The sequence below is a fragment of the Argentina silus genome (genome assembly GCF_951799395.1).
Source record: "Argentina silus genome assembly, chromosome: 1".
Classification (NCBI taxonomy): Eukaryota; Metazoa; Chordata; class Actinopteri; order Argentiniformes; family Argentinidae; genus Argentina; species Argentina silus.
The window spans coordinates 8,573,276-8,591,318 of NC_139655.1; the positions used below are offsets into that span (position 1 = coordinate 8,573,276).

General features: G+C 39.9%; 1 protein-coding gene across 1 annotated transcript in view; it reads right to left on the reverse strand.

Annotated features, from left to right (window-relative positions):
• LOC310810825 (cadherin-18) overlaps window positions 1-15,170 on the reverse strand; it is a gene marked incomplete at both ends in the record, with an annotated part of 50,379 nt that extends 35,209 nt beyond the window's left edge. The window contains 3 exons of the mRNA XM_083678679.1: window positions 1,313-1,432; window positions 5,219-5,513; window positions 14,940-15,170. Coding sequence (XP_083534805.1) covers window positions 1,313-1,432; window positions 5,219-5,513; window positions 14,940-15,170 — 646 coding nt within the window. The remainder of the gene's footprint in view (window positions 1-1,312; window positions 1,433-5,218; window positions 5,514-14,939) is intronic.
• Window positions 15,171-18,043: the final 2,873 nt, after the last annotated feature.

Consider the following 18,043-nt stretch of genomic DNA (forward strand, 5'->3'; position numbering starts at 1 on the left):
CTCATCTGCGGCAACGGGCCAAAAACCTCAGAGACCTCCCTCTGAATATTGCAGGTTACATAGGTAGGAAACACATGTCCATGCCCTTTGTCCTATGATCTGAGAGTTTCATGTCCTAGTTTGTGGGAGGGGGTGGGGTGCTGGTAGTTAAAACAACAGGAGACAGTGCATTATTATGCCTGGGTGTAACACTGCTGTGTGGAGGAGTGAGCAGCTGGCTAGGTCTTCAATCACGTCCCTGTGCCTTCACATGCCCCATGCTGAATTACAATGCAGACAAGATGCCAAGTCAGCCCAAGCGAAACAACCCATCTGATATGACCAATTGCATACTGGATATGGAGAGAGAAATGGACATTACACTCGCCTCTAAATAACAAAGCAGTTATTTTACACACAATAACCAATTTTGCTGATGTTTCAAGACACCGGTATAGATTAGATGATAGAAACATCTTAGTTTCATCAGAACATATGTTGCAAAAATAAGTTTCTCGTACATGATATAGGAATACATTGGTTAAATTGCTGTGTCTCTGCAAGTTGTGTTTTTCCCTTGAGACATTTTTGGAATTACATTCACGTCAACTTTATCGATTCATGTATGTCATAATTGTAGTGTTCTTTTGTTAGTCTCAGAGGGGTCCATGGAAATTGCAGCACTCAATCTCAAGAGTTTTTGTGAAATGTTATTCATGTTGAACAATCACAGACACAGGCACAAACACCATTTACACACACACGCACACGCACACGCACACGCACACCCACACACACACACTATATATTGTACTTGCACTTTGGCTTCCCTATTAACATTTTATAGAGTCTTGTAAGGACCTCTCAGACAAAAGATGCATTTTGCAAACAGTGAAACTATTTCAAAGCACTTCATGTCAGTTGTGTCTTTTTTAAAGCTGAGAAACAATGGCTCTGTGAGAGCTTCTACACAAATGCTTCCTGTGACCCCAAGGGGACAGTCTTAGTTATGGCCCAGATAGAGAGTACCGTAGATAGGGTGCTAAACCATGTGGAGCTATATTGCTGTACAGTGGTTACATCTGCTTTTTTTATGATCTCAGAAATGCTATAATAACGTCATTGTTGCCAAGGTTTCATAGTGGGGAGGTCTATTTCCAAGGTATGCCTTGGAATGCTGTGAAAAGAAACATCTGCATACAAACTTGTAAGTAGCCTATAAAAATGATTGTGTACCCTGTAGTGCTCATGATGAATATACATTATAACTAGTTACAGTATATGTAGGTGTATACACAGTCAAGGTCAGGGAATGAGTACACTTCTGTCTTACCAGATTTGGGATCAACAGAGAAATATGGCTGTCCCTGGAGAATACTGTAGACAACCCTGGCACTGTTTCCATAGGTGGGGTCATCAGCATCCGTTGCAGTAACTTTGAATACAGAAGTACCTGAAAAGAAACATCATATTATTAAAAATCAAGCATTAGACTTCTCTGAATTTGTCATATGTCTATCTGCATATGGTTATGTGCTTTTGTCTTTATGGATGATTTGTACTGATAACAAATTATCCACATGCTTTAGTCGAAAATGGATTAAGTTAATTCAGGAAACATAAAGGAGTTTAGTATTTGTGTACGTTTTCTGATCAAAGCCTGAGAGAAACATAAGTATTTGTGCAATTTAATCTATTCATAATTAGATTTTAATTACCAAGATACAATGGAAATGTAATATTGCTCACTACACTGTAGTAAACATTGTGTTTTCGTGCAGCTCTATATTGTTGTGAACCAAATTACATCTTTTCCCCCTAAGGAATGACATTTAAACACAATTTAAACACAGCTCATCAACTTAAATTACATCAAATGTGAAATCTTTTTTTCCCATATTACTGCTCTTATATCTACAGTGGAATGTACCTTCCTTTGGGTACAAAAAACAGCACATCTATTATTGCTAGCTACCCTTTTAAATGGTCCAAAGGTACACAGTTTTTGTAATGCACATTTTCCTTTCATTGGTGGTATGGCCCAGATGGTACATCATCTTTTCCTCTTACAACCCAGGTCACATATCTCATCTTATTCTTACCCCTAGCTCGTCCATGTTCACTTTCATTACCTCCAATTGGTTTCAATCCATCTATCTATACTGTCTGATGTTGACTTATTGCCTGGACCACAAAACATTTAATGCAGTTTTGAAAGCTCAGGTTGGCCTCTGAAATGGGATTGAAAGTGACCAGGCTCTTTTTATTCCTCGTCTTCAGTGAAAATCAACCAAACGTAGCAAAACAGAGACTGTCCACCCCCGGGTAATTCAACATTGACATCACATATCTTAACCCTAACCCTAACCCTAACCCTAACCCTAACCCTGTCCACCCCCGGTTAATTCAACATTAACATCACATATGTCTTCTCAAAGATTCTAAACTCCTGTTTCAATGGATAACAATGTTTGTTTGAAAACAATTCTAGTCTATGGGGTAGTTTATTGACCGAGTGCACAGTGCTATGAATACCTAGAGGGGTAGACACATCAGACATTTTGCAATTGTATAACTACAAATAGAGTGATGTTTCAGAGAGCCACCACTTCTTGTAGAGAGACAAAATTTAACAAAAGCCTTGATGAATTGAAAGGATATTTTTTCTCTACCGCATAGCCTATTGTTGTTGCTAACTTAGTACAAGCGTGCTATCAAACTTCCACAAGAAAAGTAAGTGCTTCCTGGGCTCTCAGACTGATGAGTGTCTCCAAAGACTGACGGGGTAATCCTACCGCAACAGACAGGAAGAAAGGGAAATTTAAATCCCCCAAGTAAAAATGAGTTTTCATGTAATATGGCTGGAGAGATGTAAAACTACTCCATCGTATACAAAATTACTTTTATCTTGCCAGCTCCTCTGTGGTAGCATTGATCTGTATTTTATGATGGGTGACAGCATCTATTGGAAACCCCATTTCTCACTTGAGAAGGGTTGAGGTTGAGGAAAGGAGAAAGATTGAAATGTGCTTCATCTTTTGTATGGGGCCTTAAACCTCTTTCTTTACTCAAAGGTTCTAGAAAATATTTACTCTAATGCAATTTCAGAATAGCCACAAATGTTTGTTAACGTTCTATATTTATTGGATGAAAACCCCCTATATACTCTGCCTCTGCTTTGACATCTTTTTAACAGAAACATTTCCAGTAGCTGTGGAGAGTCAGTGATATGACAGAAAGAAAAAAAATATATTTAGTTTCACCTCCTGTATGTCCATTTAGAACGTTCAAACAGGAGTGCTGGAGGAGGAGAAAATTGATACCCCTTTCATCTGGCACTCAAAAATGTGATTCTGCAGTTGAATGGGAGAGTTGAAATGGTAATGTTGGAGTACCTGGCACGTTCCCAGCTAATCAATTTAGACAGAAAAAAAGAACATCATGGGCAATTAGCCGCCACACTCCCAGACAGCCCCTTCCGCCGCTGGAGAGCACCCGTATTGACAAATGCTGGGGGATTAGTGCTCTGGAGGGTGAGGACAGTTGATTGTTACAGCCGATTTGACGCCACAGACGCCAAGCCGAAGAGGAATGGCTTTAATGGACAGTAGCAAAAGGAGGGGCGGGAAGAAAGGGTAATTATTTTCCCCTTCGCGGTCCTTGATTCCTCGCCTTGGGGCATCAATGGTGATGGATTCTACATGTGTACCTGGCGTTGAAGTTTGCAGTCAACGGGGAAACTTTGAAATAGGTGAATCTCTCTGGCAGAGTCAAACAATGAATGTCCATGCAACATAATATGTGTAGTACGAGACAGCACAAAGTTTTAAGAAGGCCATGCCCCCAATTTCTAAGAAAACGGCAGGGTTCTGCCATTGGTGTTCATCGTTCTCTTAAACCTCATTAGCCTGCTATATTGTTTGGCTGTCACTAAGAACACATTTGGATTAAATCATTGTACACCATTGACAAACTTGCAAACGGATTGGTCACATTGCTAGCCAGCTACTATCCACAGGTTGAAGTTAAAGTAATTTTTAAGTGTGATGCAGTTGATTGGCGAAGATCACACATAAATATATCAAGCACAACATTCATATGGGAATGAAAACCTGGTTACACAAAAAACACTAACTTTTATGAATATGATTTTCTTATGTTTGACTTCAGGCTTCTTTAAACTGTTTGTACATAAGTATCTGCACAATTCTTCTATGAGGCTTTAAAAATGTCCAAAGAGGTCTCAGCTTTTTGAGGACACAAAAAAAGATGAATTTAGACATATTGACAAAGAGGCTCAAGGAACACAAAAGGTGGCATTGATGGAAACACCATGGCAACTGAATGCAACAGTCCTACATCTTTCTGAGGAGAAAACACCATGATAAAAGCTTGTCACCATTTGGACAACAAGCAGACCTTTTGAGATCCAGTCTGAAAGGTTTCAGCACAACAATGTTTTGCCATTTCACTGTGAGTCCACTGGACTGAAAGAAGGGTGGCTTTTGTTCACCCGAGCTAAAAAGAGAATGGTAGAATAAAAGAGATAAACAAAGATGTTTGCCACATGATACTGGGCATATCAGGAGCAACTGTCTCAGAGGAGGAGAGTGGAGGCTTTTTCTCCCTTGATGTGGAGGATTCCACAGTCTCGACGGTGGGATGATGGGGAGGCACTATAGAGTGCTTCATAAAGACCTGGCCACCCCAGGGAACCATCACAGAGCCGGAGTAGAAAATAAAAACAAAAAAGAAGAAGACTCCACTCGAGTGCAAAAAATTAATATATGGAAATTAAACAAAACTACTGAGAGGAGGGAAAAGGAATCAAATTGAACATTTTACAAATTTTCACTGTCCTGATGTAGTGCCTGACTATGTATGGCTTTTATGAGTTGACTTGAACCATTTTGTATTATGAAACATTGTGTAATTAAAATATATAGAGTAGGCAAAAGGTTTTTACAGTGTGTCAAACTTATTGTTCTACATCAAGACCAGACCAAATTGTCTCTTCCTTGAGATTCTGATGCTTCCTAAATAAAACATCAGAGATGAATATAATACATTTATCTACAGCAAGAATAAGTGATGTGTAGCGTGCATTTCTTAGATAAAGGTTGCTCACGTAGACCAGCCAAACCAAAATGGCCGCCAAGTCTTATCCTTCAGAAGCCAGACTGCAAATACAAGTACACTCATTGGAACCACATGACAAATATAACTGGGCAGTCCTTACCCAATTCTGACATCTCAGGCACAGAAGCTACAAAGGGGCCGTCCGGAAATTTTGGGGCATTGTCATTGATGTCTTGGACTTTGATGATGAATTCCGACTTTGGTTCCAGGGCCTTTTCAGTGTGGCGGTCGAAGGCTTGTGCGTGTAGGACATAGTGTGCTTTCCTTTCCCGATCCAGGCTCTTAGTGGCGTGAATGTCTCCTGTCACCTCGTCAATGACAAATATAGCCCCAGCACCGTCCCCACTCAGAATGTACCTCACGGATCCATCCCCTTTGTCTGAGTTGGAGTGAAGCTGGAAGAGAAACCAGACATGGAATGTAAACGAAACACATTGCTAAACAACAAGTCTTAGATTAGTTTCTCTTTGAAGTTGTATCTATTCTGAAACTTTAATATTTAATATATGACATATGCCAGTCAAAAATACAAGAAAGTATGGAAAGATTTGGGAGAGAAGCTGTATATGCAGCATGAAACATGGCCCAATACTACAGAGCATGGTGATGAGGCAAGCCTCTGAGTGTTCGATAACTCATAACATATTCAAAATCTCCTATGTAAGCATTACACTATCATTTAGGTGAGTTAGGGTAAGTGTGGCATCTTTTGAGATGAAAGTTTTTGGTTTAGTGAAATGCTTATAAACTGACGGAAGTACTGCTTCTTATTCCACTAAGACAGAGAGGAAAACTTGGTAGCTGGGGGATTTTACCACTCGTGCCAATTACATTGCAGGGTTTCAGTAAAACTTCATAATAAAAACATTTCATAATATTCCCCTGCATTTCAAAACCACGACACTGTACAACAGGAACATTACGGTCCAAACCATTTCCCATTTTTCCCAATGAATAATACATGACACAACTCTGATTTCAAAGGACATAAGGTGCAAAGTAATAGGCAAGGCTTTATCATTGTGCTCTAACACTGTGTGTAGATTTTAATATTATTTTTCATTCCAATTCAATTGGAATGTTAATCATCAATTAGCTAGTCATGTGGCTAAATAGGTTATTTTGAATTCAGACACGCTGTAATTACTTGTGTTAGCACTATTAGCACCGTCTTCATGTTAGCAACATTTTCAACATTCATTGCAGAATCATGTAGTCAACCATTGAGCTTGACTGAGTGATAACATTGCAGCAAGGCTTGTTCTTGTTGGCTGTGCTATAATGTATTGACAAAGAACTCAAGGCCTGGAGGACAGCTCCCCCAGGGCACACTGAAGTCATAGTCCAGTCATCAGCTGATTTGCACTGGCAATAACAGGCTATTGAATTCCAATCTAAATTATAATCTAAATTAGACAAATACAAAATAGCAAGGGACATACAAAACAGCCCTAATCACTGTTTTTGCATTCTACAGTAGGAACCCCCCACCCCCACCCTTTATTTCACAACGTTAAATTTAGCAGTGAAGGTGCTGAGGCCAAATCTAATCAAAACTGAGATTGAGCAAATTAATCACTAATTAAAAAGCTGCTGCTGATTGCAAGCTTACCTCTTGATGAGAACAAACTGTTCTTTCTGTGGTAAACATCAAACCTGTAATTAGGTAGGGAGTCAAAGTTCCCATAGAATTTTAGCTCTCAATCAGGAGCAGGATAAAGGTGATACAGTATGAATCAATACCACAAAAAAAAACATGTGTTTACACATTCATCAGTGTTATACTGTAGCCTGGATCTGGACCAATATTGAGATGGAGTTTTACACAATATGTGAGTAAAACTACCCACAAGGCCCCTTATTAAACAGGCAGTAATAATCCAAAAAGGTGTCCCGCTGCAAAAGATACTAAACCTTACGATGATTACAGGAAGCTATGGGGTAGCTTTGTAACTGAAGCCATTCTGTGATTTGCTGTTTGTTTCTGAAATGGTGAAAGTGTATATACAGTATATGCAGTAGGCTGCTGTAGCTCAGTGTTAATTTCATCAACAAAAATGACACCTATTTTTCCATGGCAAAAGACGAGACCATAACTGACTAAATAGACCCATAAAAAACTATAACTAAACAAAATGTTTCATTTTAAAACAAAAAAAAAACTAGACAAGATGAAAGTATCTCTGTGACTAAAATCTGAATAAATGGAAAATAGTTTTTGGAGAGATTGAGGTGATTTTTGCTTCAGCCAATCAAAAGCATGCAAGAAAAAATTGTAAAACGTCCTCAATGGAACGTTGCATTAACGTTGTTATTGGTGGAAAATGAATACCATGCCCAGGTCATTTGCACGTGCGCGCCAAGGCCAATTGCTTTTTCACAGTCACTCACAGTCTTCAACAGGGCTATTCTGCTCCAGGCCTATTCTGTGCTTAAATCGGGCTTTTAGCCTCCTCTACCCCCCCAGTCCTGATGAGGCCAAAAGGGTATAGGGGCGCGGTTTTAAGGATATTCTTATCATCCAAGTGCTTAGTGAACTTGGTGGGTGGCAAGCATAATCCAAGTTAGCTGGCTGTAACTACACAATCACATGGATTTGAATAGCACTTTTTTTTTTTACAAATACAGTTGTCACAAAGGGCTTAAGTTACCAGAACCTGGTGGGAAACCGGACGATTTGATGTGTTGCTAGTGTCTCTATATTTCGTCACCTTGCGAACTGCAGAATGTAAACAAACTGAAAATCATACGGGTGGGCCTAGATAGCAAAATTCGAACAGGCTCGTTCACTAGGCTCGAAGCACCGGGCTTTGATCGCTAGCTGGCCGCCAGTAAGCCTTGGCACACACTGGCACCACTGTTGAAAAGCGGATATTGACGCAAACAGGCACACACTTACTATCGCCAGAAAAAGGGGCTACTTATCATGTCAACCAAACAAGACCGAATGCAAAGTTACCATGGGAGAAGAAAGCTTTCGCACCCACAAACTAACTGGGAATACGACAAATCTCAAGACAGTCAGAGAGTCTTGGCATTTGAGAGGGGCAGTTGGTGCTGAGCAGAATCACTGATTTACAAATCTGCGGTAAAGTGTCATATCAGTGAATCTGTGCATTGCCTTGCTGAGGCTGACCCTCTCAAATACAGAGCTTGTTTTTGCATTGATTAGGTTTTCTGCCCTTTATGTGCCCTGCTCATGGGTGTGACTTTTAATCTGCTGCAGAGTAATGTGTTATTCTGCTAATTAGGCAAATTGGTTGGGAAGAAAATTATGTTATAAATATGTGACTAAAATGTGACTAAAATGAAATGACAGTAAGTCCACTAAAACGTCCCATAGTTTTCATAATTTTGACAGTAACTAGACCTAGATAAAATCATTATCCAAATGACAAAAATATGACTAAAGCTTCAGGCTATTTTAGTCAAAATGACTAAAACCAGACTAAATCTAAAGAAGGGTGCCAAAATGAACACTGTATATCTGAGGAGGTGCAGCACACTACTCACTACTTACAACATGGATGGAACCACTTACATGTCCAAAAAAGTACTCCACAACAGAAGCACATAAATTTCATTTAGGCTGCAGTCAGAGTGCTAATTTAGCCATTGACTTCTTTGGGAATGGCTAATATATCATGCTGGGTAAAGCGTGAACCACTGATGCATAGCCTATGGTGACTGTTCCCTTCCCAAAGCTATGGGAGATAAAAGTGCCAACGGGTTGCGGGTCATTACACTGACATCAAACACTGGGGCAAGACACTGTTAGGCCACCTGAGAACCACCCCAGTGACATATAAATCATGTCACCTAATGGGCAATACTGATAGTCTGGACCTGTGGCCCTAGGAAGTTGCCCTCTCAGGACAGATCTAGGATCAGTTTACACAACTCAAATCCTATCCTTAATCATTTGGTGGAAATTATCTATCTAAGATCAGTGGCTAGGGACAACATCATTCAACTCCCAGCCTGTGACAGGCACCGTGTGCTGTCACATAGTCCTGCACACACAACTCCATTTCTGTTGAGTGTAGGCCTACTTCTTGGACTTTTGAGTTCAGCACTACAATCTTTTATTCATAGTTCATTCATGAAAATGTCATGACTCCCTTCCTATTGAATGTAATTAGTGTCAATTTTGTTCATCCATGAAACTGGCTGGATAAGAGTTTAACATACATCACCAGTGTGTGTGTGTGGGAATCTTGAAGGCCAATAAAATATGACTGCAATGCCCTACAGAGGGTATGCGTGGGCCAGGCCACATAGACAAAGCAAAATAAACAGCATTCTTCAAGGCAGGCAAAACATCATTACATTTTGTGATTGGCCACTGGGGAAGAGGGGGTGACCTCTGTGACTTTGGTTGGGTTTTATGTTTTCTACCCAGGAAGACTTAGACTTCTATTGGGCTGCAGAGTGGGAGATTGTGTTTATCTCTCTGTATGGTGAGTTTATAATGGCCTAAAACGAATGGATGAATGGCGTGTGGCTGGTGGCCGTCTGCAGGCAATGCATTACACTGGAGTTTAAAGGGATCAAAAGTGTCTGGGGCTCTAAAGTCAGTGGCTGGAACAGTCATATCCTTAGACAAACCCCAGATAGATATCATCAAACAGCCAAAGAGGGTGTGCTCTACCCTTTGTCATTTCAGACAAATTAGAATGCATGTCTACTCATTGGGATGTGATTATCTGAACTGATTATCTTGTTTTTCTGTGTGTGTATGTGTGTGTGCGTGTGTGTGTGTGTGTGTGCGTGTGTTTGTGTGTGTGCATGCGTTTATACCCACATTGCTTTCTACACTGTCATATACACCAGCTGCAGCAATCAGACAAATGTTAGCAACAACGGTCTTGGGTAGGGATGGATCGAACTCCTGCTTAACTTGACACAAGTATGACTTGAAACAATGTCTCTGCAATTTTGGAAAGGAGAAGTGCTGATAGGAAGGTTGAAATTGATAGTGTCTGTGGGATGGGGTGCACTCATTCCACAAACAGTAGGGGTGGAGAGGGGAGGGAAGGTGGTCTGAAAAAAGGGGGTTGGCTCATCATCAGTGCCAGGGCCTCATATTTGCAATTAGTGAGGAGGGCTGGTTTTTGATTAAATCTCAGCCCTTATTCTTCGCTCAAGAGGACTTAATCACTTTTTATGTGGGTGCGCTTGATTGTCTGATTATCGCTGCGTTTCGGCCATGCTTCCCCCAATCAAATCCTCAGAGCTCTCTCTCTACGATTGATTTGTAACAGTCACAGTCAACGGCACCTTGATGATGGAGCACACGGCTAATGGCCGTGCGTTGGGAGATTGCGATGGGGGCGTGATGAAGACGTGCCGCTGATGCACATCACCGTGATCCACCCTAATGGTTGTCCTCTATTTTGACTTCTGCTAGAGAGAAATAAAATGAAACGTTGTCTCCCGGCGGGATGGTTGACTTCTTGATGTACAGTAATGAGATTATTAGAGTTCGGGAATCAGTCTTGACACTTATTTAATACTGCCGCCACTCACTGCCGCATGTCAAAGTTGTGTTAATGATACAGAAATGAAATCGTTTACAGATAAAAGGGAAATTAACTTTAAACACCAATTAGGTGTTTGGAAAATAGTGGTTTTCAAATTGTGCCTTGTGCAATGCAGTAGATGAATTGGTGATCACACATTTGGTCAGTTGGCCTTGGTCTACCAGTGTGTGGTGGCCAACACCTGTATTATGGAATCACCTGTGGCTGTTCACACCATGACCCTATCTAGAACAGAGCAGTTGAGAAGCTTCCTGACATGATCACTGATGGCCCATGAGCCCCAGCCAGACTGGGTGTGCATTCATCCAAATGGCCTCGACAGAGATGAGAAAAATTAATGCATCTCTCCAGCTCTCCACACACACACACACACACACACACACACACACACACACACACACACACACACACACACACACACACACACACACACACACACACACACACACTTATCTTATGTACTAAGATAATACAGTATAACTGTAATTGGGTTTGGGTTCTCTAAAGAACAATTCTCTGAGCGATTTCTCTTTTCTCTATTACAAACAAGGAGTGGTATGAGCTGTGGCAGTGTATTTTATTTCATTCTAAATTACCACTCAATGGGTAATGAGCATTCAGAACTCAGCATGCGCTCAGCTCCTATTTTGCAAAGCATGGAAGAAAAGCAATTTAAGTAAAACCCTTACTTCACCTTTTCCACTGTTGTACCATTAAATACAAGACAGATGCCTGATTCTGTCACAGCACAATCCATTGAAAAGCTGTATGAATAAAACATTTTGCCACCTTTTGTAGACGTTGGCATTTTGTTCTGCAAATGAACATAGAATAAGACACACAGAGGGGCGATTCCTCTTTTAACTTTAAGTCTACTTTTAAGCAGCAGATCTATCAAAAGCCATTCACATCTCTGGAACTGCAGGTAAGACTTTCTGGTTTTGGACAATGGTTTGGTCAGAAAGGGTCAGTAACAAATATTGTAGGTAGCTAATCACAAATTAGATTCCATTATATCCAAAATACTTCCAGAAAGACAATTCCACCAAATACAGTACAATTGAAAGATCAGCTCATAACCAACCATCAATATTGCACAGGCATTGTCATCTAAGGAAAGCATACTACTGTACAAGTTGAACAACATCATGGCATTGTGTGGTGTTCTGAGTGACATGTGGACATTCACTCTTCCCAATAGGGCAATGGGTGTCTCTAGTCTCTACTGAACATATCTGTACAAGGCCTGTCCCCTGCCTTGCATTTGCCTTTCACTCAACATAGACCTGTCAATTCCCAAATGCATCAGTCCCCAGAGGGGTGTCACTGGGGATTATGTGGCATACCACAGGGGGATTAAAAATGAGTTTGACAGATTGGCCCTCCACTCTCATTCCCAGAAGTCATTCTGTCCTGTCTGCATCCATTCTCGTGTGTGTGGGTAAGAGATACACATGGGCAACTGCTGAGTAATTCTCACCATGTGGTTGGATTGCGTAATGTCCAGTGCAATATGTATTCTATACTGTCAGATTTTCATGATTTATTCTTACCAATAATGTACAGTAATATTGCTGCTACATACTCTTGACATTATGTTATTATTACAACCATTACTACACAACCATTACTAAGTACAGTACTTACACTACACCCGTATGCACTACTATTGTCACTGTTTTATTATTACTATATTATATTGTATTGTTGATTTGTTGATTGTTGTTGACTGTTGTTGATCTCGGAGCAAGATCCCAAAGTATTTCACTATATCAATTACCGCTGTATGCGATCTATGTGACAAATAAAATGTTATTTGATTTGATTTGAACGTCAAAACCTACTGTTACAACAGCAGGAACATTGACATCAAAAAGAGTCTGCCATTCACCTACAGGGAAACCCATATGGAAAGGTAATGGATGAAAATATATTTAAATATATGGCAGGAAAATCTGATTGTATTTAAATATATTTATATATAATAATATTATGAAATATATTAGTAACAAAATGCATTTAAATATATTTTTGAAATACATTTATGAAATAAACTAAACTAAACTAATCACGTGACTGCATTTTAAAATTTTCAACAAAATATTGTCTTGGTGAGTCAGCTGTAGCCAAGGTAAGTGGAAAATGTTTTAGTTTATTTAGAGTGGAACATCCCTTAAAGAAATTTAGTTTAAGTGGTGGATTTTGCTGTTCCCAGTAGATGAGATGAAATACAGTGCCTTCGGAAAGTATTCAGACCCCTTCACTTTTTCCACATTTTGTTGTGTTATAGACTCAATTTAAAATGGATTAAATTAAAATAATTTGCCATCAATCCACACACAATAGACCAGAATGACAAAGTGAAAACTGTTTTTTAGAAATTTCAGTAAATTTATTCATATTTAAATACAGAAATACCTCATGTGTATGTAAATATATTATATATGTTATATATGTACATATATTTGACATATGTATTTATTTCACATACTGTATAGGTGAATATATGTTTCCATATTGGAACGGCTACGTACTTTGCTGGTTTCTGCAGTTTTTAATAAAGCATAGTGGAGAAACAATATAGTGTTGAATGTGAAAGATTAATCCTCCTCTGTTTTATCTTAATTAAGGGTCATTCTGTCTCCTGGACACATTAGAACAAGGCACATCACTCCCAGCCCACATAATTCAATGTTTCACAACAGCCATGGGGAGACCTTATCTTCATAAGTGTGCATGTCAAATTAATAATGTTTGTTCTTAGTGGCGTGTTATCATCCTGGATTAGCTGTTTATGTTGATGTAGCTATTATTTCGCTCTCTCACACACACAGACACACACACACACAGACACACACACACACACACACACACACACACACACACACACACACACACACACACACACACACACACACACACACACACACACAGACAGACACAGACACACAAGGTGAAGGGGGTTGACCAATGTTATTTCGACATGATAGAGCTTGCTAAAAAATCAGCAACTTCAAAGCAAGCTGCTGTATTTAATGTTAATATAATCCATGAAAGTAATTACTCTTTCATGCAATTAGTGCACTAATTAACCATTATAAAAGTTTCGATCAGAATTCCTCAGCTAATAACCTTGTACTCCAGCTAAGAGTATGTTTTGGTGGCACCTTGGTATTGTATTGCTCAGTCATGCATCTAATCATGTTAGGATGTCATGTTTCATTAATATCACCTTTAAGTATACATGTTTTCCTGCTCTGTCAACACCACAAGGGCATCTGTGATTAAGACATACAATATATACTCTGTTGTCATGACAATATTCAGAGGATATTGAGTTTTACTGTGTGTTTTCTCACTCTCGTTCCACCCCTCTATCTGTTGTCCCTCCGGACCTTGAATCTTTTCTTTCGCACCGTGCTCTTGTTGAAATACAGACATATGCGCAGTCAGGAGTGATCCGCCTCCCTTGTTCACTGTCTCTCTGAGTGCGGTTGAGGGGATTAGCTTGTGCCTGAGTGCCTAGAATAATGATCACTGCAGCAGAGAAACACATTTCCACATTTCACGAGATAAGGGCAGGCAATCTGCAAGCATAGGACTTAACCAGTTTCCCTTGGCTTATTGTGGAACTAACACAAAAGTCACTGCGGTGACCGCTGACCAGACATGCTAGGACACTCTTGCCCTCTGAATAAGAGACCAGTTATCTCCTGTTTCTCTCTCCGTCTGGGTGACAAATTGCAGCCCGCAGCTCAAAAGTGTGGCATTTATACAGTACAGTATTTTAACTATTAATGCAACCAAAAGCCCTGGGCCCCATAATGTATCACTGGCCAATTTGCTACTGTGGCTCATTCCAAAAGAGAGCCAACATTTTTATATTTTTGGAACTGAAAGTTTGATGTAGAACTCTATTTTCACAGTCAAACCTCATTCACCCTAGCTGAGCTGCCTAAAGTGCTAGACTTTCTGATGAATCTCTTTAATTGGACTGAATAAAACATAGCACATTATCATGAGAAGAACTTCAGACGTCTTGCTCATAAAAATATTCACAAATGTGATTTGTATTTCCACATCAGTAGACAGAACAAAAGCACCTGGAATACCAACAAGACAATCCCTTAAAAAAAGAACCTGTTCCTGCCACAACATATTTCCAATGTGAAAGAGCACAGAAAACCCCAGAGCAAGCTAGCTATTCAAGTTTCCTGGGATCAAAAGCTGTTTACCATTTGCACTGAAATTATTCATTTAAAGTAGGACAAACAATACCTTTCCCACATACTGAGCGTCCGGTCCCATGTGTTCTTCTAAAACAAAGAATTGGTTCCAGATCCATCCCCTCTTAGGCCTGTGGTGCACTTCTGTCTCTCCATTTGCCAGTTTGGTCTGGTTCTTGGCGGGCACTTTGGCTGGGGCATGGTGGCTGGCCCCGGAGCACCTCTGGAGGAAGCAGAGGCAGACAAGAAAAGGACAGAGACAGGAGGTGGTGGATATCCTCATGGTGGAACGTGCTTTTGTAAATATATCCCAATGTCTGTGTGTGTGAAGGTCCTCCCACCACCGCCGCCGCCACCACCACCACCAGCCACCGCTGCAGCCTCGAGTGACGGTCTCGACAAGGGTGGCACTAAATCCAAACAGAGAAGGGCCTGGTCCGGGTAGATCCTCTAAGGCTCATGGCCTAGCCGTCAACTGAGGGTAATGACCAAGCTACATTTACATCATGGAACATCCAGGGTCTTGAGAAAAAAACTGTTGGTCGATCAACGTTGGATAGTTTTACCAAGGACAGACGTTGACTCCTGTGACCATTTTGTGTTTCCTAGGAGAGGGAGAGAGGAAGAGACACAGAGAGATTAATTCAATACAGTTGTGAGTTAAACTTCTACAAATCCCCTTAAAATAAATTGCAACCCATAAAAATGCTTGAGACGGGCGAGCATTTCAAACAGTTGACTTGAAGTACAGAACAGAAGACACTGTTCAGTATTCTCCACACTTTCAGCATATGAAAGATAAAACAATTTTGGATGTGATGAGTCGCTCAGTTATTTCAAAGGTTGTCTGTGCCTGTGAATTCAGGGAGCTATTTGGAAAATGATATTGCCCAATGAGTTCTGATCCATGTATCAGGCCAGCACAGGGCCCTACCAGTTACTCACACAACATGAGTTGGTTTTGTTGAAAATATCAGAAAAGGTTTTACTCATTTCTTATGCACTGCCAGCGCATACTGAAAGGATTAGTTTGTGCTTGGGCAATCTGAATAATAACCAGGGCAGCAACAAATACATTTTCAGTGATAAGGACATTAAGCCACTCAAAGTGCATGGCAGACTGTGAATTCGGTAGGCATAGCAATGAAAAGAAAAAACACAGTTCTGCTAAATGCCCTTTTTCAAAATTGAAATGACATATTGAAGAGAGCATTTCAGTGGTAAAGATATGACTGTATTGCTCTTTTTGATGTATCCTGTAATGTTGCTATTGCACATGTACAGTACATTAATGATGGATGGCCTTTCGTCACCAACAGGCCATACAAATTTCCCTTTAAAAGAAACAATTACTACAATGAACCTGCAGGCCTCTACACATTAATTATTCCTGGCTTGAGTTAGATTGTTGTGTTTAAGAGGGAAACTTTGGTCCCAGTATAAAGGATTAAAGGCCACTTTAATAAATATATTAGTTGTGACATACAGTCACATATGTGTACATACTGTAGATTATAACTGTCTTATTAGATCAGTCATGACAGACCAATCAAAAGGAAAATGGACCAACGACAACAATAGAACATGTTTGACATCCAACACAGGCATACAGTACATCTACACATTGTTCACAAAGTACCATTGTAGAATTAAGATTGGTGGAGATTATTGAGAGGACAACAACGTGGATTTGATGTTTACATGGATATAGGAACTTGCAAACTTCAAAGGCAACTACTCTGATGCTACCACTTACAATGCAATGTAATGTTTGAAATAATATTTATACCAAGACAAGGTATTAATAGAGTCATGGCTGTCACACACTTGGGGAGATAATCACAGAATCCCTTTAGAAAAATACATGGATTAAAATATGCTTAGAATCCTTGACTAATCCCCATGTTTCAAACATCTACATGCAAATTATGCAGCTCAGCTTTAGTTGTTGGTGATGTACTCCAACAGGAGCAGTTGTAATATGTAATACCTACTGCCAGCACAGCCACTGAGACACATAGCAGAGGCTGTTCCACGTCACCATGGATTAGGGCAGGGCTGTTAATGTGAGCCAAATATTCAACATCTATAATCTGTGACAAGAGTTCCTGTCTCCACAGGTAAGATATATAAATATTAAAAACTCTCTGCAATCAAAACAAACGACAAAACCTACTATCAACTCAGCAACAGCATATTTAATCTGTCCTCAAAAAGTAACTAAACACTCTAATCAAGAGGAATGGTAATTGGCAGTCCTGTATACTACCTGTATATTCTGGGTTTCGGTAAATTGGCTCTTCAATCAGTGTTCCAATTGTCTGATAATTTGACATATTTCAGATAGCCAAGAAATCAGCTGCAGCTGGCTTTGTCAATGAAATTGTTGCCTATTCTTTAAATGCAGATTATATTTAAAAGTCGCAGCAGCATGTCAAGGTATCTACCTACATATAGCCTGATTTAAAACATGCATGAACTCAACGGTATGTTTCTGTTTATTACACTAGTGATGAAGTGGATGTTTAAATACGAGAGAGAGAGAGAGAGAGAGAGAGAGAGAGAGAGAGAGAGAGCTGTCGTCTGCCACTTATGGCTAATGTTTTCGACTCCTGCTGAGTGCACACCCAATGTATGCGATTTCACAACATCAGCCTACTGCTGATGTCAAACAGAAGATAGCAAAGGAATGGGAGGGTCAAACAGATATCTCTATGCTGCTGTTCTGTCCTCAGAACAGAGAGAGCCTGACAGAGAGGGAACTACAACAACCAGTCTGTTCACTTTTTATCTCCCCAAAATAGAAAAATAAAAACATTCTCCATCCAATTGGCCAAATTAAATATAAAGCACATGATATTCTAATTGGAAGTTAATGAAACAAGACATTGCAGTTGAACCCTGAAATGTCTTGTTTATGTCTAAATTTTGAAGTTGTAATGAATATTCATCTACATTTCACATCAATTTAAATGTTGTTGGCAGCAGTATGAATTACTTTTCTGATCCTCTGTGCATATCTGATGGAGCTGACAGCCCAGCACCTGCACAAGATGACGGTATGGATGTCATCACAAATCAAGGAGGATGAAAAAACACATCCATATCACATATTAATTATGATTTGTTACATAGACTGCAGTTCCCTTCTACTTT